The sequence below is a fragment of the Gadus morhua genome, chromosome 6 (assembly GCF_902167405.1).
Source record: "Gadus morhua chromosome 6, gadMor3.0, whole genome shotgun sequence".
In the NCBI taxonomy this organism is placed as follows: Eukaryota; Metazoa; Chordata; class Actinopteri; order Gadiformes; family Gadidae; genus Gadus; species Gadus morhua.
Window position 1 is genome coordinate 17,207,522 of NC_044053.1, and position 15,326 is coordinate 17,222,847.

The 15,326-nt window shown below is 42.1% G+C and overlaps 1 protein-coding gene across 2 annotated transcripts; it reads left to right on the plus strand.

Moving 5' to 3' along the window:
* Positions 1 to 6,305: 6,305 nt before the first annotated feature.
* prf1.5 (perforin 1.5) lies at positions 6,306 to 11,898 on the plus strand. 2 transcript variants are annotated; one of them, XM_030359760.1, is made up of 5 exons: positions 6,306 to 7,201; positions 8,468 to 8,730; positions 8,982 to 9,253; positions 9,578 to 9,719; positions 9,846 to 11,898. In XM_030359760.1, the coding sequence occupies exons 2-5, from the start codon at positions 8,473 to 8,475 to the stop codon at positions 10,731 to 10,733; spliced, it is 1,560 nt and encodes a 519-aa protein (XP_030215620.1). In that variant the 5' UTR covers positions 6,306 to 7,201; positions 8,468 to 8,472; the 3' UTR covers positions 10,734 to 11,898. The 2 variants fall into 2 exon arrangements, with proteins under 2 accessions (XP_030215620.1, XP_030215619.1); XM_030359759.1 differs by lacking the exon at positions 6,306 to 7,201 and adding an exon at positions 7,305 to 7,547.
* The last annotated feature ends 3,428 nt before the right edge of the window (positions 11,899 to 15,326 follow it).

Below are 15,326 nucleotides of genomic sequence, written 5' to 3' on the forward strand. Positions count from 1 at the left end.
TTAGGGGTCCCCTATTGTTTCTGTAATGTTTTTTTCTTTTCTCAAATTCTGTAAAAGTCATACTGCAGCCTAGGCCGCTTTAAATGTGTGGTACTGCACCCAAAGGTGGCTATTGTAAAAAAAAAATCATGAATTAGGTTTATTTCTCCTCACCAGATTGACCTTGAAACAAAATTCTTTCACCATATTAATCTCTAAAATCAGATGCATCTTTTTCACCCCGGTCTTCTGCTCTAAAAATGTTTACTTTTCCCACAATTTAATGCTAAAAATTACTTCTCCAACTAAAAAAGTATTTTTTTAGTTGGAGAAGTAAAATGTTATCATCCAGTTTCGTGGAAACTGGATGATAACCATATGTAGAATTTGCTTCTTGATTACAGGATTATAGGAAAGAGATTCCCTGATTATTCTGAAAAGCAGTTTAAAATCTAAGTGCCCCATCACCATATTGTTCTATCAGAAATCTTGATGTCGAGATGTCGAGGAATTAAAGATTTAAGAAGATTTTAGTAAGATAACGCAGACCCAGAATCAGCATTTAATACAATTATTTATACACAGAGAATTAGTGTCTTTTAAGTCTTCTATTGTTCTCTGAGGATATCGGAGTGGAGAAGACAAGTACATATGAAAAACCACTGAAAAGGGAAGTACTGTGTGACAAGAACGTTATTGTTTGTTATCTGTGTGGATGAACAAAGAGCGCTGGTGTGGACCTATGAAGGGAGTGTGGTTCATCTGCTAGCCAGAGGCCTTGGAGCCCATGTGTATGAAGGGGTGATTAGGATCAGACCTTAGGGGGGCTCTGCCCCCAATGACATTGGGGGCAGACAGTACCTTGCGATAGCATTCAACCCCCCTGACAGAATATTTTCATCCAATACAATGGAAGAAAATGTATTGGCGCATGCCAAAATCATCTCCCAGTACCAACAAAATCTTGCACTCAGGTGTCGACACTGCAACCAGATTTACGAATAATCTTTGTCTACAAGTGGAGAATATGATCAAATAGTTGATCGATGTCGTGAATAATTGAAGGTAAAATATTTGCTTTAAAATAATCAGTGCAAGTAATAATGCATATACATAAATACAAGTATGCAAGTAATATTCTGCTATTTATCAGAGAGGACCAAAATAGGATTTCAACAGGTTCTGCAGCAGTGGTTCCCCAACTTGGTGTCTCCTTTTCTGCATACGGGGTCGCAGGAGATTGCTGATAGAGATATATGATCCACAGTGGCGCTTCTACGTCCAGTTACGCCGCTGGCGAGACTCCCTGCAAGCTTTGTTAGAGGAACACAATCACACGGCTGTAGCTTCTTCTCCATTATCAACTTCATCTAATCAGTAAATTCACCTGGGAAATGAAATTTGCATGTAAGGTTGTTGCCTAGACAGGCCACCATGTTGTATCGCTGTTTTCCTGCGATTTGCATGGAATGTCGCCAACGTAGTTTAAGTTTGTTCCATAAAGCGCCATTGTATTTCAATGTTTACTCTTTGCTGAATTACAAGGTGAGCGGTGTTTCGCTTTTCTTGCACAATCTTGTTGAAACGAAATTTAAAACCACCCATCTGGTTGTTTAGTCCATATGAATGAATGAATACTTCATTCCAGAATCAAAGTTCCATATAAAAGATAATACAAGTACAAGGTCAACATTGATTAAAATACATACAAGTGTGGCGGGGCTCAGTGTAAAAGTTAATATGAACGGGGGGAGGGGGAAATAACTAAAGAGGGACCGACAACGCCACCTGGGGAATTACACCCCAGGAAATATAGAACAAAGAAAATTAAACTATGATATTACAGAAATAATGACACAGGTTCGAGAACTAAAGAGGCAGAGAAAATAAATATACTAACTGTTTATTTTATTACAATAATAATCATAACTAAATAAAGAAAACTGGAACAAAACCAATCCAAACCAAACAGCAAAACAGGAGTTATGTTACCCAGCAATCCAATGGTCAAACAATGAAACAGAAAAAGGGGAAATAACACAAAAGATAACTGAACTAAAGCAATCAAAAGTAAATAGCAAAACAGAACCAAGACAAAACCAACAGCACAGCAAAAACAGAACTAAAACCGTACAAAACAGCAGCAGGGAATCCTAAAAAAAAACAAGGGACACTAATTAATAAAAGTTCAAATGGGAACTCAAAACTGTTAAAAGACGGGGACCCTACTCACCACCCTAGGAGGTAACCAACAGAGGCTGAGTTCAGCCATCTTGGCCCTTTTATCTTGCACCTCGGTGCAGGGGGAGGAGCTAAGACGGGGTTGCATTCGCATCCCCTACTGAGGTTCACTACAATCTACCCCCTGGGTTTTTAATCGTCGGCCCGACGATTTACATTTACTGTCATGGCCTAAACACCACACAGCCACTAAGCACAGGCATCAGAGTTAGCAGCCCCAATAGCAGTACTCCCAGCAACCTGAGGAAGATGGTGGAGGTTTGGGTGTCTGCCTGCGTTTGGACGTATTGTTCTTCTCAGGGAGGCCTCACTGGTGCTTGGAATTTCAGTGCTAGTTGTTGAAAACGCTGGGCCGTCGCTTGGCTGAGATGTAGCAACAGCATCAGTTTGGTTTGGTGAGAAGGTGATGATGACAGGCCGCGCTGGTAGGTGGTTTCTTGGGACAGCCATGGGTTCAGAGGTCACTACAGCCTAGTCTCTATCAAACGATGACTCATCTGCTGAGATGGATCCCCTCTGTTCAGGGGGTTCACTGGGCGGACAATTAGCAGCACAATCCACTTTGCCTTTGATGAGAGAACGATGAACATGCTTTACCTGCTGGGGGTTATGCACCGGAGCCACAGTATACACAGACCCTACCATGCCAGGGGCCTTCAGTACTTTATACACTGTTGAGCTCCAGATTTCTTGAATTTTGTGACGGCCCCTTACGCTGGTGTCTTTGAGGAGGACCAGCTGACCTTCTTGCAGTGGGACATCACAAACATGCCTGTCATAGTGTTCCTTCCGCCGGGCAGCTGCAGCTTCCAGATGCCTGGTTGTACTCTCAAAAGCATGACGTAGCCGTGTCTGGTGTTCCACGATCCAATCATGAGGGTGGCCAGGTACAGGTTCCTTAACTCTACCCAACAGAAAATCAACAGGTAATTGTGGGTCTTGGCCAAACATCAGGAAAAACTGAGACTCACCAGTCGACTGTGCCGTTGTATTGTATGCAAAGGTCATTTAGGGCAGGTAGCTGGACCAGACTCTCTTCTTGGTGATGGGCAGAGTGCGGAGAAGGCTGTGTAAGGTGCGGTTGAACCTCTCACATTGGCCATTTCCAGCTGGATGGTAGGGTGTGGTACGGCTCTTCTCAATGCCGTACATCTGGCAGAGCTACTGGATGAGGTTGCTTTCAAAGTTCCTGCCCTGGTCAGAGTGGAGGCGACCAGGCCTGTTGTAGGGGGGGCTGTTGAACATCTTGGGGGCCCAAAATAGGCCTAACGACGTCCCTGCATGGCGATCATTGAGATACACTGTAAAACTGTGCTGTATGAATGTCTGCATTTTTCTTTTTGAACCAGAATATATTTTTACCATTGAGAGTATTTAATTATTTAGTCTATGGTTTATATGTATTTATTTTTTATGGTTGAATTTATTTGAGCTGCTGGAAAGAGTATATCCTAACTCTTTTTTTCCAATGTTTACTGAATGTTTAATGAATACAACTGAAGAATTGCCACTGTTGGGTAGTAAATTGCCAATCTCTTCCACAATCCCGAACTTCTGTGTCCTTTGGTCCATCTCTGCCCAACACACCAATAAAACCCCAAAAGAGCCCCTTTTTCTATATTAGGTAAAAACATCTAATTTGCCGAAATTGAGTGATAGGTTATGTACAATTAAGAACAAACAACGGTGGGCCTCTTCATAGCTAATTTACATATTTCTTTAATTCATTAATGTATTATTATTTTATTTTTTTACAAACCTAATTTTTGGTGCCCCCCTCAGGTACTTGGTGCCCTACGCACTCTGCGTACTCTGCGTATAGGGAGCGGCGGGCCTGTGGTCCCCTGATGCCTTAATATGATTTATTAAGAACTCAAACAGAAAGACAAACTGGCTATGCCCTACAAACACTGCCCCAAAAAACATCTCTGATCCAACTATGGCATGGAGAGCAACGCCACTGCATCTCGCTCTCCTCACTTGTGCTACCTTCACGCCCTTGGTCGCCCGACCAACGGGTTCAGCCAGTGTCAGGCCAACCTCTCCATCACGGCCCTGAGGGTGTATGAAAAAAAATCAATCAAACAGCCCGTATCATGGCTGCCACATAAATAATTCCCGGCCATTTCAGTCTGATAGGAACCTTTATAAGCAGGAATGACTATCCGACCCCAGACATAGACTGGAATTGATACAGTACGTTTAGTTTAACCACAGACTTATTTGAAGGGTTTACATTTGTTTTTGGTGGTACATTTAAGCACATGTTGAATTAGGTGTAATGCATCCTGAATGCTGAAATATACTGAAAAGTACTATAATGATTTGATTATTGCAGTAGAATGCTATGTACTTGTAACTGCGAAAAGGATCACATTTACAAATTCAGAGCTGTGTGTGTGTGTGTGTGTCTTTGTGCGCGCGCGCGTGCGTGCGTGTGTGCGTGCATGCGTGTGTGTGTGCGTATGTGTGTGACTTCTATTGCTACTTTTCTTTTTCTACCATACAACAGATACAATTCTAAATCACAAAACCGTAGGGAGAAGACATGGATCAAACAAATTGAATCATTAACACTTTTGGCTAAACCGGTCCCTGCAATGAGACAGCACCCTCACCCTGCACCCAAACAGTCTCAACTGTTTTCAAGCCTTTCCCTGTTCTATATTTTTAATAAAACAATTTAAATTCCATATGGTTTTCTCTTTGTTTCTGAAAAGGTCCAATTGCAGGGTTTGAATATTATGACCATACATATTTTTGTTTTTGCTGTCTTCACCAATTATTTTTATATCTGATAGTGTTTCCATTACAGCTCAAACAGTGGGTTCAGTGGCTCAATAAAGGTTTTGAAATGGAGTCACGTGGCAAAAAAGGTTGGCACAACTGTTTTCAGAGAGGTAGGGAGGGGCCAGGTTGTTTTTGGCTTTGAAGGAGATGAGTAGTATTTTGATACCAATCCGGTATTTGACGGGAAGCCAGTGGAGGTCGTGCAGGACAGGAGTGATGTGGTCTGAGTGGCAGGTCGAAGACAGCAAACGGGCTGCAGAGTTTTAAAAATATTTTAGTCTAATAAGTATGTGTTTTGATGATCCGTACAGGATGGAGTTAGAGCAATCAAGGCGGGATGAAATGAATTTGTGGACCAGAGTTTCGGCGGTTGAGAGTGATAGGGAAGGACGGACAGGAGGGATGTTCCTGAGATGAAAGAAGGCTTTTTTTGTAATCTGGTTCATATTGGGGAGGAATGAGAGTGTGGGGTCAAGGATGATACCTAGGTTGCGGACGCAAGTGGAGGAGGGGACAATTGAACCATCAATATTGAGGAAGAAGTCCTGGGCGGGTGAGGGATTTTGGGCCAAATGAGTGAGACAGCGGTGCTGCTGCCAGAGGAAGAGGTACACGCATAGGGGCCTAGCATGATTCCAGCTGCCGGAAGGTTTTGGACTACATAGCAGTATATTCTATTGGGTGTAACACACAATAGATTAAAGATAGGGAAGATGGAAAATGAAGATTAAATGAACACTGACAATAATACTAAATACTAATAATAAATTATCTTTTCATAAGTATTTCTTGTTTTATAAATGTTCCATTGTCCATCAATATTAATCAATGAATGCTAATATGCTATCTGTATCTACTATGTTTGCCTGTATCTTCAAATAGACTCTGTATACTCTTTGGCAATTAAAAATGAGCTATAATTGACCATTATTCTTCGATTGCTTTTACAGATGTAAAGATAAAATTGCAATTTCATACTTGAGCTAATTATATCAGGCTGGAGACTACATAATGCAAACAATTACTTCTCCATTTAATAAAACTTAAATTTGTGGAAACTGGATGATAATCATGCATAGAATTTGCTTCTACATTGCAGAATTATAGGAAAGAGATTCCCGGATTAATCTGAAATGAGTTATTAGCCGTTTAAAATCTAAATTCTCCATCACCATATTGTTCTATTAGAAATCTTGGGGTCGAGATGTCGAGGCATTAACAATTTAAGATTTGAATAAGAAAAAACAGACCCAGAATCAGCACTTAATACGTTTATTTATACACAGAGAGTTGTCTGTCAAGCCCTCTATGGTTCTCTGAGGATATCAGAGTACATACGACAAACCACTGAGAAGGTACGTACTGTGTGACAACAATGTTAGTGTTTGATATGTGCGGATGAACGGAGAGCGCTGGTGTAGACCTCTGAAGGGAGTGTGGTTCATCTGCTAGCCAGAGGCCTTGGAGCCATTTTGTAAGAAGGGGCGATCATAGCATCAGACCTCAAGGGGGCTCTGCCGCTAATGACAATTTGACAGTACCTTGCAATAGCAATCAACCTCCCTGCCAAAATGTTTTTATGACCAAATAGCAAAAAAACATTTCTTTATAAACATATCCAGAGTAACCTTAATGAGCTACAAAAGGAACGACAATACTGGTATACAAACTACAGCCTGAAATGGAGAAAAATACAAAAATGATTCAAAAAAATTAAAGCTGAAGAGAAGGATCTCAAAATAAATGTTGAACTGCCATCCTCACCATGCTCAAACCACCAACATGTCAACCCTTTCAGTACATAAACAATGGGGAGGCTGAAAGCATGGGTTGGTTCCGTTATCAGAACCCAGACAGGCTGGCTCAGACATTACCCAAACAGTCACACACATGAAAGCACTAGCATGCAAAGCACACACACCCAGCGCCTAAAGACTGTCCATCCCACGTCTTCTCTCGTGACTATGAAAACACATCGGAATCCCCCTGTACACACACACACACACACACACACAGTGTTGGATTTGTACGGTGTGGTTTTGGAACTAAACACTAAATCTGTTCATGCTGGGGTAGTGCAAGACAGGAACGTGCGAGAGAGACAGAAAGAAAGAGCGGCTGAGAGAGAAGAAAGGGAAGAAAGGAGAGGCAGAGCCCTGGAGCAGGGTAGCTGGTCCCTTTCACCAGCAGGGTACACGCACAGACACACACACACACACACACACACACACACACACACACACACACACACACACACACACACACACACACACACACACACACACACACACACACACACACACACACACACACACACACACACACACACGAGAGTGCACTCTGCAGGCTTTCAGCATAGCCAGCCAGCTCTAGATCGTAGCTCACTCTTGTACAGAGCAAAAACTAAAACACAAAAATCAAGAGGCGTGCCCAACGACGAAAAACATCCAGTCCTATTTTCTCGGAGAAGGAAGTTATACTGTCCGAATGGAAAGAACAGACCATTAAAAGGATATTAAGAAAAAACACCATTCAAGGTAAAACCTCTTTTTTTTTAATTTAATCAGTCATTCCATGCACGCTTTCTCAAGATCATCCATTGTGGACATGCCATCTGTGGTGAGAGATTGCATCACTAGTGAGAGTGAGAAAGAAAGGATTAGAAATAGTACCGGGCAAAATCTAACATCTTGATTTTATATCACGATATAGCATGTTTTCTGGTACTTCAATAAATTAGTCTAAATATCCAAATGGTAAAGAACTTTAGTGCAAAATGGACATAAGTTTCACTTGAATCTATAGAGAAAAAGTATGGGCCTAGCCTCCAATATGCAAATTGTTCAAAATCAAAGTAAATATTAAACGGTTACAAGTTTAGCAGCATCTAGGGCTGGATACGTACAAAAAACAATTCATATTTTTAATCAAATACCTCGATGTTGACATACCGACAATATTGTAGGGATGACTATTAGTGCTTTCAGGTAATCATCAGCAATGTGGATCTAATGAACAAGTGGGTAAAGGCAAAATCATAGGACAGCTAGAACGTGAGGGTACATTTAGAAAAATCCCATCACTTTACTGCGATGCAGCCTTTAAACTCAGAGTAAAATAGAACATTTATGCCCTATTGCGATACCCAAAATCAAAGACCAAATCTAGTCTCAAATCATGGTATCAATATATTTTCCTTCCCTTTGTATTAGGTTTAAAATATCTACTGTAAAACAGACACATAAGGATGCAACAACAAGCAGGCTAGAATAAACACATCCCACAGTCATGTTGTGCACACCACCCACTGAACAACCATTCAAACAAACCTATAGATTGATCAAATCTTAACGGAATCATCAGCGTTATGCCATTGACCCCATCACACTATACTCTACTCACTCTTTCGTACACTTCGAATCGTACATCAATCAGTTTAAGTAATTTTATATTTCAGTAACCATGGCCACACTACCAAGCAGGCGTTTCTGTCTGTTGGCTTCGGCGATTGTGCTGTTCATCCTGGAGGCTGAGGGCTGTCGTGTTGGCAACTGGTCCGAGTGTGAAAAGGTTCCCTTCGTCCCGGGCCACAACCTGGCCGGTGAAGGGTTTGACGTTGTGCGGATGCGTCGAACCGGGGCGTACGTCATCAACGTCAAAGCTTACCTGAGCGCCAATCGCACCTGCACGCTCTGTCCCAATCGATTCCACGCCGGACAGGTGAGAGGAAAAAAACTGCCAAAAACTGCAACTACCCCGGGAAAATGGCAGTCCTCTCCGGCTGCCATTATTATTGTTTGCATTGCGTTTTCTATTAATCTCCATAACTTAGCCTTTAATTCTTTCATATCCTGCCTGTTCCTCTGGAACGTCCTCAACCTCCTCCTAACATTCCTTCCACTTCCACTACTTCATTTCCCCTTTCCTATCCACCCTCTCCCCTGATCCGTGTGCCCTCCGCCCACCTCCAGGTGGAGAAGCTCCCGGCGGCAGTGTTGGACTGGCGCCCTTTCAGTCGCTGCAGCAAGCAGCTCTCCGGCGCCCTGCACCACTCAGTGGACTCCCTGATTAAGAGCTCCAGCTCCATGGTTAAAAATAACTGGGGCGTAGGTCTGAGCCTGGAGGATGTGGGCAAGGCCGTGCTTGGCGGTAGCCGCTCAGAAATGGCCAAGTTCGCCCATTCGCAGCACAGTGTGGACAAGGCCACGTTCGCTATCCACGAGATCAGCTGCACCTACTACAGGTACTAAAGGTGCTGCACGGGATGCTTTTAGGTTATTATAATTTGGGGTTGGTCAACAGATTTTCTTCTCGGTATGCATTTAATTGATATGGGAAAACAATGATTATATTAGTCTACATAGAACAATAAAAACGTAAAGTTTGCATTTCTCTTTAATTATAATAGTAATTTATATATTCATTAATTTGAATGGTTGCGCATTAAAGTGGTAATGATAGAAATCATTGGCGTTGGTCAGATGTTATTAAGGGGACCAACCGCTCAAAATTACCTTTGAACTTAACTTCAAACGGTTTTATGAACTGTTTTTGTTTGTCTTTTTAGCTACAGACTTGCTGACCACCCTCAGCTCAGCACAGAGTTCTCCAAACATCTGAGACGCCTCCCGCAGAGCTCTGGTTCCCCAAAGAACAGAGCACTGTACAGACGACTTATAGACACCTACGGAACACACTACATACACCAGGTCAGAAATGCTGCAATTTAGTATTTTATACACCTTAAAAGCTTATTCTCTCATCTTCATCATGTTAATATTTGTCACAAAGGCAGATAGCATGTCTAAAATCTAGGGTTGTGTTCCCTTGAAAAGGTGCAACTCGGTGGTACAGTAAGGAGAGTCACAGCCTTCAGGACCTGCCTGGCAACATTGAGGGGTTTCTCAGAGTCTGAGATCAAGAACTGCCTGAATATTGAACTGAAGATGTCCCTGGGTTTCCTGCCCGCCAACACCTCCTTCTCCAACAAATGTGATGCCCTCATCAAGGGCAATGTGAGCATGGGCTTCTACCAAGGATTCATGACCCACAAGATCGAAGTCAATGGTGGAGAGAGGTATTTCCCAGACATCCTCTATGACCAAGATCCATCAGAGTCCTACCATAGCTGGATGAACAGCCTCCATGACAATCCTGATGTGGTTTCCTATGCCATCTTCCCTCTGCACCATCTGGTGGAAGACCCAGAGGTCAAGCAGAACCTCAAGAGTATGGTCACGGAATACATCAAGGAGAACCGGCTTAAGGAAGAACACCTGGGTTCCAAGAACTGTTCCCCGAACCCCAACCTGGACCACAACTGCTGCCCGCTTCGTGCAGGAAGGGGGACGCTGAAGTTGGAGATTCACCGAGCTGCAGGTCTAAGGGCGGACACATTCACAAAGACCGACGCATACGTGAAGATCTTCTACAATGACATGTATGAGGAGACGGCGACGGTGATGGACGACAATGACCCCGTGTGGAACGCCACATACAACTTTGGCTCTGTCGAGATGGGCAATCAGCTGCGGTTCGAGGTGTGGGACAGGGATGTGCTCTATAATGACGTTGCAGGGAGATGCGTGGTCTTCCCAGAGCGAGGGACTCACTCTCTGAGCTGCCAACTAAACAAAGGAGTTCTGTATTTCACCTACAGTTCAACGTGTGATCCCCACCTTATCGGCTACAGGTGTGGACGGTACTCGCCAAATGCAGAGTAGATTAATGTACTCGTACTTCTATAAATCAATGCGATTATTGGTATATTATATATATATATATGAATAACATTTCCAGTGGACCATTTGACCTGGCAGATTCTAGCAGATGTATTTTAGCAGTTAACTGACGTCAGGATGTTACTAGCTACCTCAGATCATTTCTCAGAATAGGATCTTCCGTGGAATCCAACCTGATTTTAATTAAATCCAAATATTTTAGAAAAATAATGAGTGATGACTAACTAAACTATTACTTTTTAACTTAATACAACCAGCAGTCGATATACATAAAAGAACAGACATGAAAAATAGTGGGGAAAATCCTAAATACACCAAGTTAAATATGTGTAAGAGGATAAGAGGGTTAAACAAGAGATTGAAAAGAGGTTATTCATGCTCTACGTCAAAAAAGAAACGGCTACCAAAGACAAATCATTCTGATATTCCATGTGTTTTTCATTATTAAATATGAACAAGAACATACAAAAAGATACAAATGATGTGATAAAAGTCGTACCAACACAGTTTAACAGATACAGCACAGTAGCTAATCCTACAGTACATGAAACACCACAGCCTCTCCCTCCTCAGACAGCTGCTGCTCCGGGTACCCGGGGGAGAGACAGCAGAACCTCAGTCAGGGGACAGCAGAACTTAAGATTTGGAGTTTGACACTTTATATTGAGCCACTTGTTATCTCTTAGAATGAGATAAGAAGTTTATATCAAAACCATAAAATATGTTCAGTATAGTCCAATATATATGCTAACAGTGTGTTGGCCATCTGGCCAGATCTCAAATGGCACAAATGTAAAAACTGGAAGTGCTCCACAAATATCTCAAAGCCTTACATTTTGCAGATAAATTGGCCATCTTCATCTCGACCCTGAGAATCTATGCGGGGGGGGGGGGGGTCATGGGAATAGTATGGGTTATTTTAAAGTGCCCCGGGTATGGAAACGTAGCTACTGTGCAGGAGCATTATGGCAGCTTTATGGCGTCATGTTCATAGTTGTATCACAAGATCTAAAAGCTTTGTATTTAAGGAAGAGCGTTCAAGTTTCTCCTACGAGTCCAGTTGAAAAGCCACAGCCTGACCACTCCCGACTATGTACTGGTTGGGAGTGGTATTTGTAAAAAGGTCAATAAAAATAACAAAATATTTGTTCAGTATGACTGTCTGGATAAAGTATGGAGCAGGGGTCCAAACCCTGTCCCAGGATGACGATTCTGCGAGAATACTGTTTGAACAATAAGAGTTGGGCCCGTTTTGGAGTGTCCTTACCAGACAGGGTGGAGTTTAGTGCACACCGTGTTAAGTGTGTCAGTAGGCAAATAGGTTTCACAGTCCCAGCGAGGCCTTCAATAAAGAGGCCATGTCCTCAGGAATGGTCCCCTCACCACCTGAGAGAAGGATTATCAATTAATATCTCCTTTACCCTTCTTAATACAGCAGGGCTTTGGGTCAGAGATCTTGCATTTGATTGTTGTCCTAATCCAGCATGCAGCCAGTAAATCATTTCATTTGACCAGCTTGGTGATCAATTTCACCAAGGGTTTCACGGCACGCATGCCATGGGTATCAAACCATGGATCATATATTGGTAAACATGATCCATGGGTATCAAACCATGGCTCATATATTGGTACACATGATCCATGGGTATCAAACCATGGATCATATATTGGTATACATGATCCATGGGTATCAAACCATGGATCATATATTGGTATATATATGATCATATATATATCATCGAAAACTCATGCGGCTAATGACTTTTTGTGCATTCTCCAAACCACACTAAGTCCAGGCTCAATGTCAACAGGACACCCCATTTTTCTTGCAAATATTATTATTAATATAAATGCATGCCTAAAGTCAGATTTACCACAGCATTTATTGCATAAAGTAAGGGTCAAGAGTGAACAGTTAAAAAAAGTAATATTTATATTCTTTGAACATATGACCATACAAATAACGTTCTCATTTTCAAATTGTAACGGATAGAGCCAAGAGCCAGTGAACCCAGTGCGGTTTTAAACGTGGTAATTTGTCTTGCATGATCGTCAACGTTGTAATCTATGCTATTTATCACCATTACTGATATAAGACCCCCATTTAGAGAAAAAGGGGGTAAAATGCTATGTTTTTGCCATTCCCCCCCAAGACACTGAGAACATTCCACCCTGTAGCGAACGCAGATAGTGTTCTTTCGGGATGTCCGCTTACCTTTTCTGAGGTACCAAGGGGCACCGGTGGTACAGTTTGTGTGGACGTGTGGAACTCTTTCTGAGCAGCGATGTATTTAAGGTCCGCGTCTGAGTGAGGGTTAGGCTTCCCAGACACCCATAGTATAATGCTATGCTCATAACACTTACACAAAAGCGGTTCTATAAAAGTATTATAAAGTTGGATTTGGTTGTAACCATGGGGATAACAGCCCCTCCTCTTTCCTAAAACTCTCAGCCCAAACCCATAGTTTTAAATCACATAGTGTTTGAATCCGGTCTGAAACAGTGGGTTCACTGGCTCTGTAAACGATAGGTATTGTGTAATTGACCCATCATGTAGATGTCACCGCTATCTTTTCTTTGCTTAATTGCGTCAGTTGCCGTCATGTCCTGTTCCAGCTTCAGTTTTTTCTGACCAAGTCGCAGCAGGTTATCTTCAATACTGTCCTTACTGATCAGCTTTATGACCTTTACCGTCCTGTATCAAACACACACCAGTCCATATAGAACAGGGATGGGCAACTTTCATGATAAAGAGGGCCACATTTTTCATCATAACCATCGGAGGGCCACATGACTGCACACTTCAACTAAACGTCAGCTGAGAGAAGCTACACAATTTTGAATTTGGTAGATATGATTTCCTGTATTCTGGTGCATTTTGGGGATGGCCACTACCTAAAAAATCATCCAGAATCATAACCTATGCACGGTATGTTAATTGAACCAACATACGTTCATTGCATGTTTTCCATGCTCAAACAGCCACATGAATGGTCAGTATTTTTATCAGTGCAAAGGGCTCACATACATCATCATTCAATGAAGTCAAAAAACTGAAAAACAGTGGCCCAACATTAAGTGCAACAACTCAATGAACTCAAACCCAACAAGCAGTTGTAGTAGTTGTAGTGGCGACTTAAGTGGATATCTTTAATGACTGATATCGCTTCTAAGCAAACTAGACGCATGGGTTTGCCTTCGAATTCTATGAATTCTTCTCATCTTTCTTGACCGAGTTTTCTGTAACTCGATCAATTATTATTATTCTTTTTTTTTTTATTATGTGCGGGCCTGACTAAGTGAGGATACGGGCCGCACTGAGTGAGGATGCGGGCCGCATGCAGCCCGCATCCTGATATAGAATATTGCATAACTTACAGCCAAGGCCTCGCATCGTCTGCATGTTTTACGCGTTACTCTTTCATTTTCAATCATTACAAAACTGCTCCTTGGGTTTTTTGTAAAACGTTTGAATCTGCAACGAGTTTAATAAATAATCCTCAAACATCTGTCAAATAAATCTAAAATGAATCTTCTCTTGTGACTATGAAAACACATCAGAATCCACACACACACACACACACGTTGGATTTGTACCGTGTGGTTTCGAAATTAAACAATAAATCAGTTCATGCTAGGGTAGTGCAAGACGGAAACCGAGCCAGAGCGAGAGACGGAAAGAAAGAGAGGATGAGATATAAGAAAAGGAAGAAAGGATAGGCAGAGCCCTGGAGCAGGGTGTGCCCAACGACGAAAAACAAACAAGGGCAAAGACAAAAACAAAAAAATCCTGAGGCGTGCCCAGCAATGAAAAAACATCCAGTCCTATTTTCTCGGCGAAGGATGTCATACTGTCCGAAAGGAAAGAACAGACCATTAAAAGGGCATTAAGAAAAAACACCATTCAAGGTAAAACCTCTTTTGATTTTAGGTCATTCCATGTACGTTTGCCAAAATCATCCACTGTGGCAAGCCATCTATGGCGAGAGGTTGCACTCACCAGTGTGAGTGAGAAATAAAAGATAAGAAATAGTGCCGGGCAATATCAAATATCTTGATTTTATATCAGGATATACCATGTTTTCTGGTATTTCAATAAATGAAGTAAAAGTAAAATATCCCCATGGTAAAGCCTATTTTTGATTACTCCTGTGTGACTAGGCCTAGGAGTTTTTTCTCATGTTACGAAGACCTTTACTGTAAAATGGACATAGGTTTCATGGGAATCTATCGAGAAAAGATATGGGCCTAGCCTCCAATATGCAAATTGTTCGAAATCAAAGTAAACATTAAACCGTTTCAAGTATAGCTGAATCTTTGAACGCACGAACATCTGCATACAACAATGGCATCTGCATACAACTTTGTAGGACATGACATCCTACAAAGTGGCCTCCTACCAAATGCGTAAAGCAGTGAAAGCGGCCAAGAAACGGTACAGAGAAAAGGTGGAGACGCACTTAGGCAATCGCAACCGCAGGAGTGTTTGGCAGGGACTGAAGATGATTGACTACAAGGGACGATCGGCCAACTCAACAGATGTGGTCCCTCACTGGTAATTGACTTGAACTCATT

What these genes read in the sequence shown, in the direction of transcription:
- prf1.5 (XM_030359760.1), top strand. Translation starts at nt 8,473, where the DNA reads ATGGCCACACTACCAAGCAGGCGTTTCTGTCTGTTGGCTTCGGCGATT. An exon ending in ATCGATTCCACGCCGGACAG is followed by an intron (nt 8,731 to 8,981) that starts GTGAGAGGAAAA and finishes GCCCACCTCCAG; the next exon opens with GTGGAGAAGCTCCCGGCGGC. An exon ending in GAACACACTACATACACCAG is followed by an intron (nt 9,720 to 9,845) that starts GTCAGAAATGCT and finishes TCCCTTGAAAAG; the next exon opens with GTGCAACTCGGTGGTACAGT.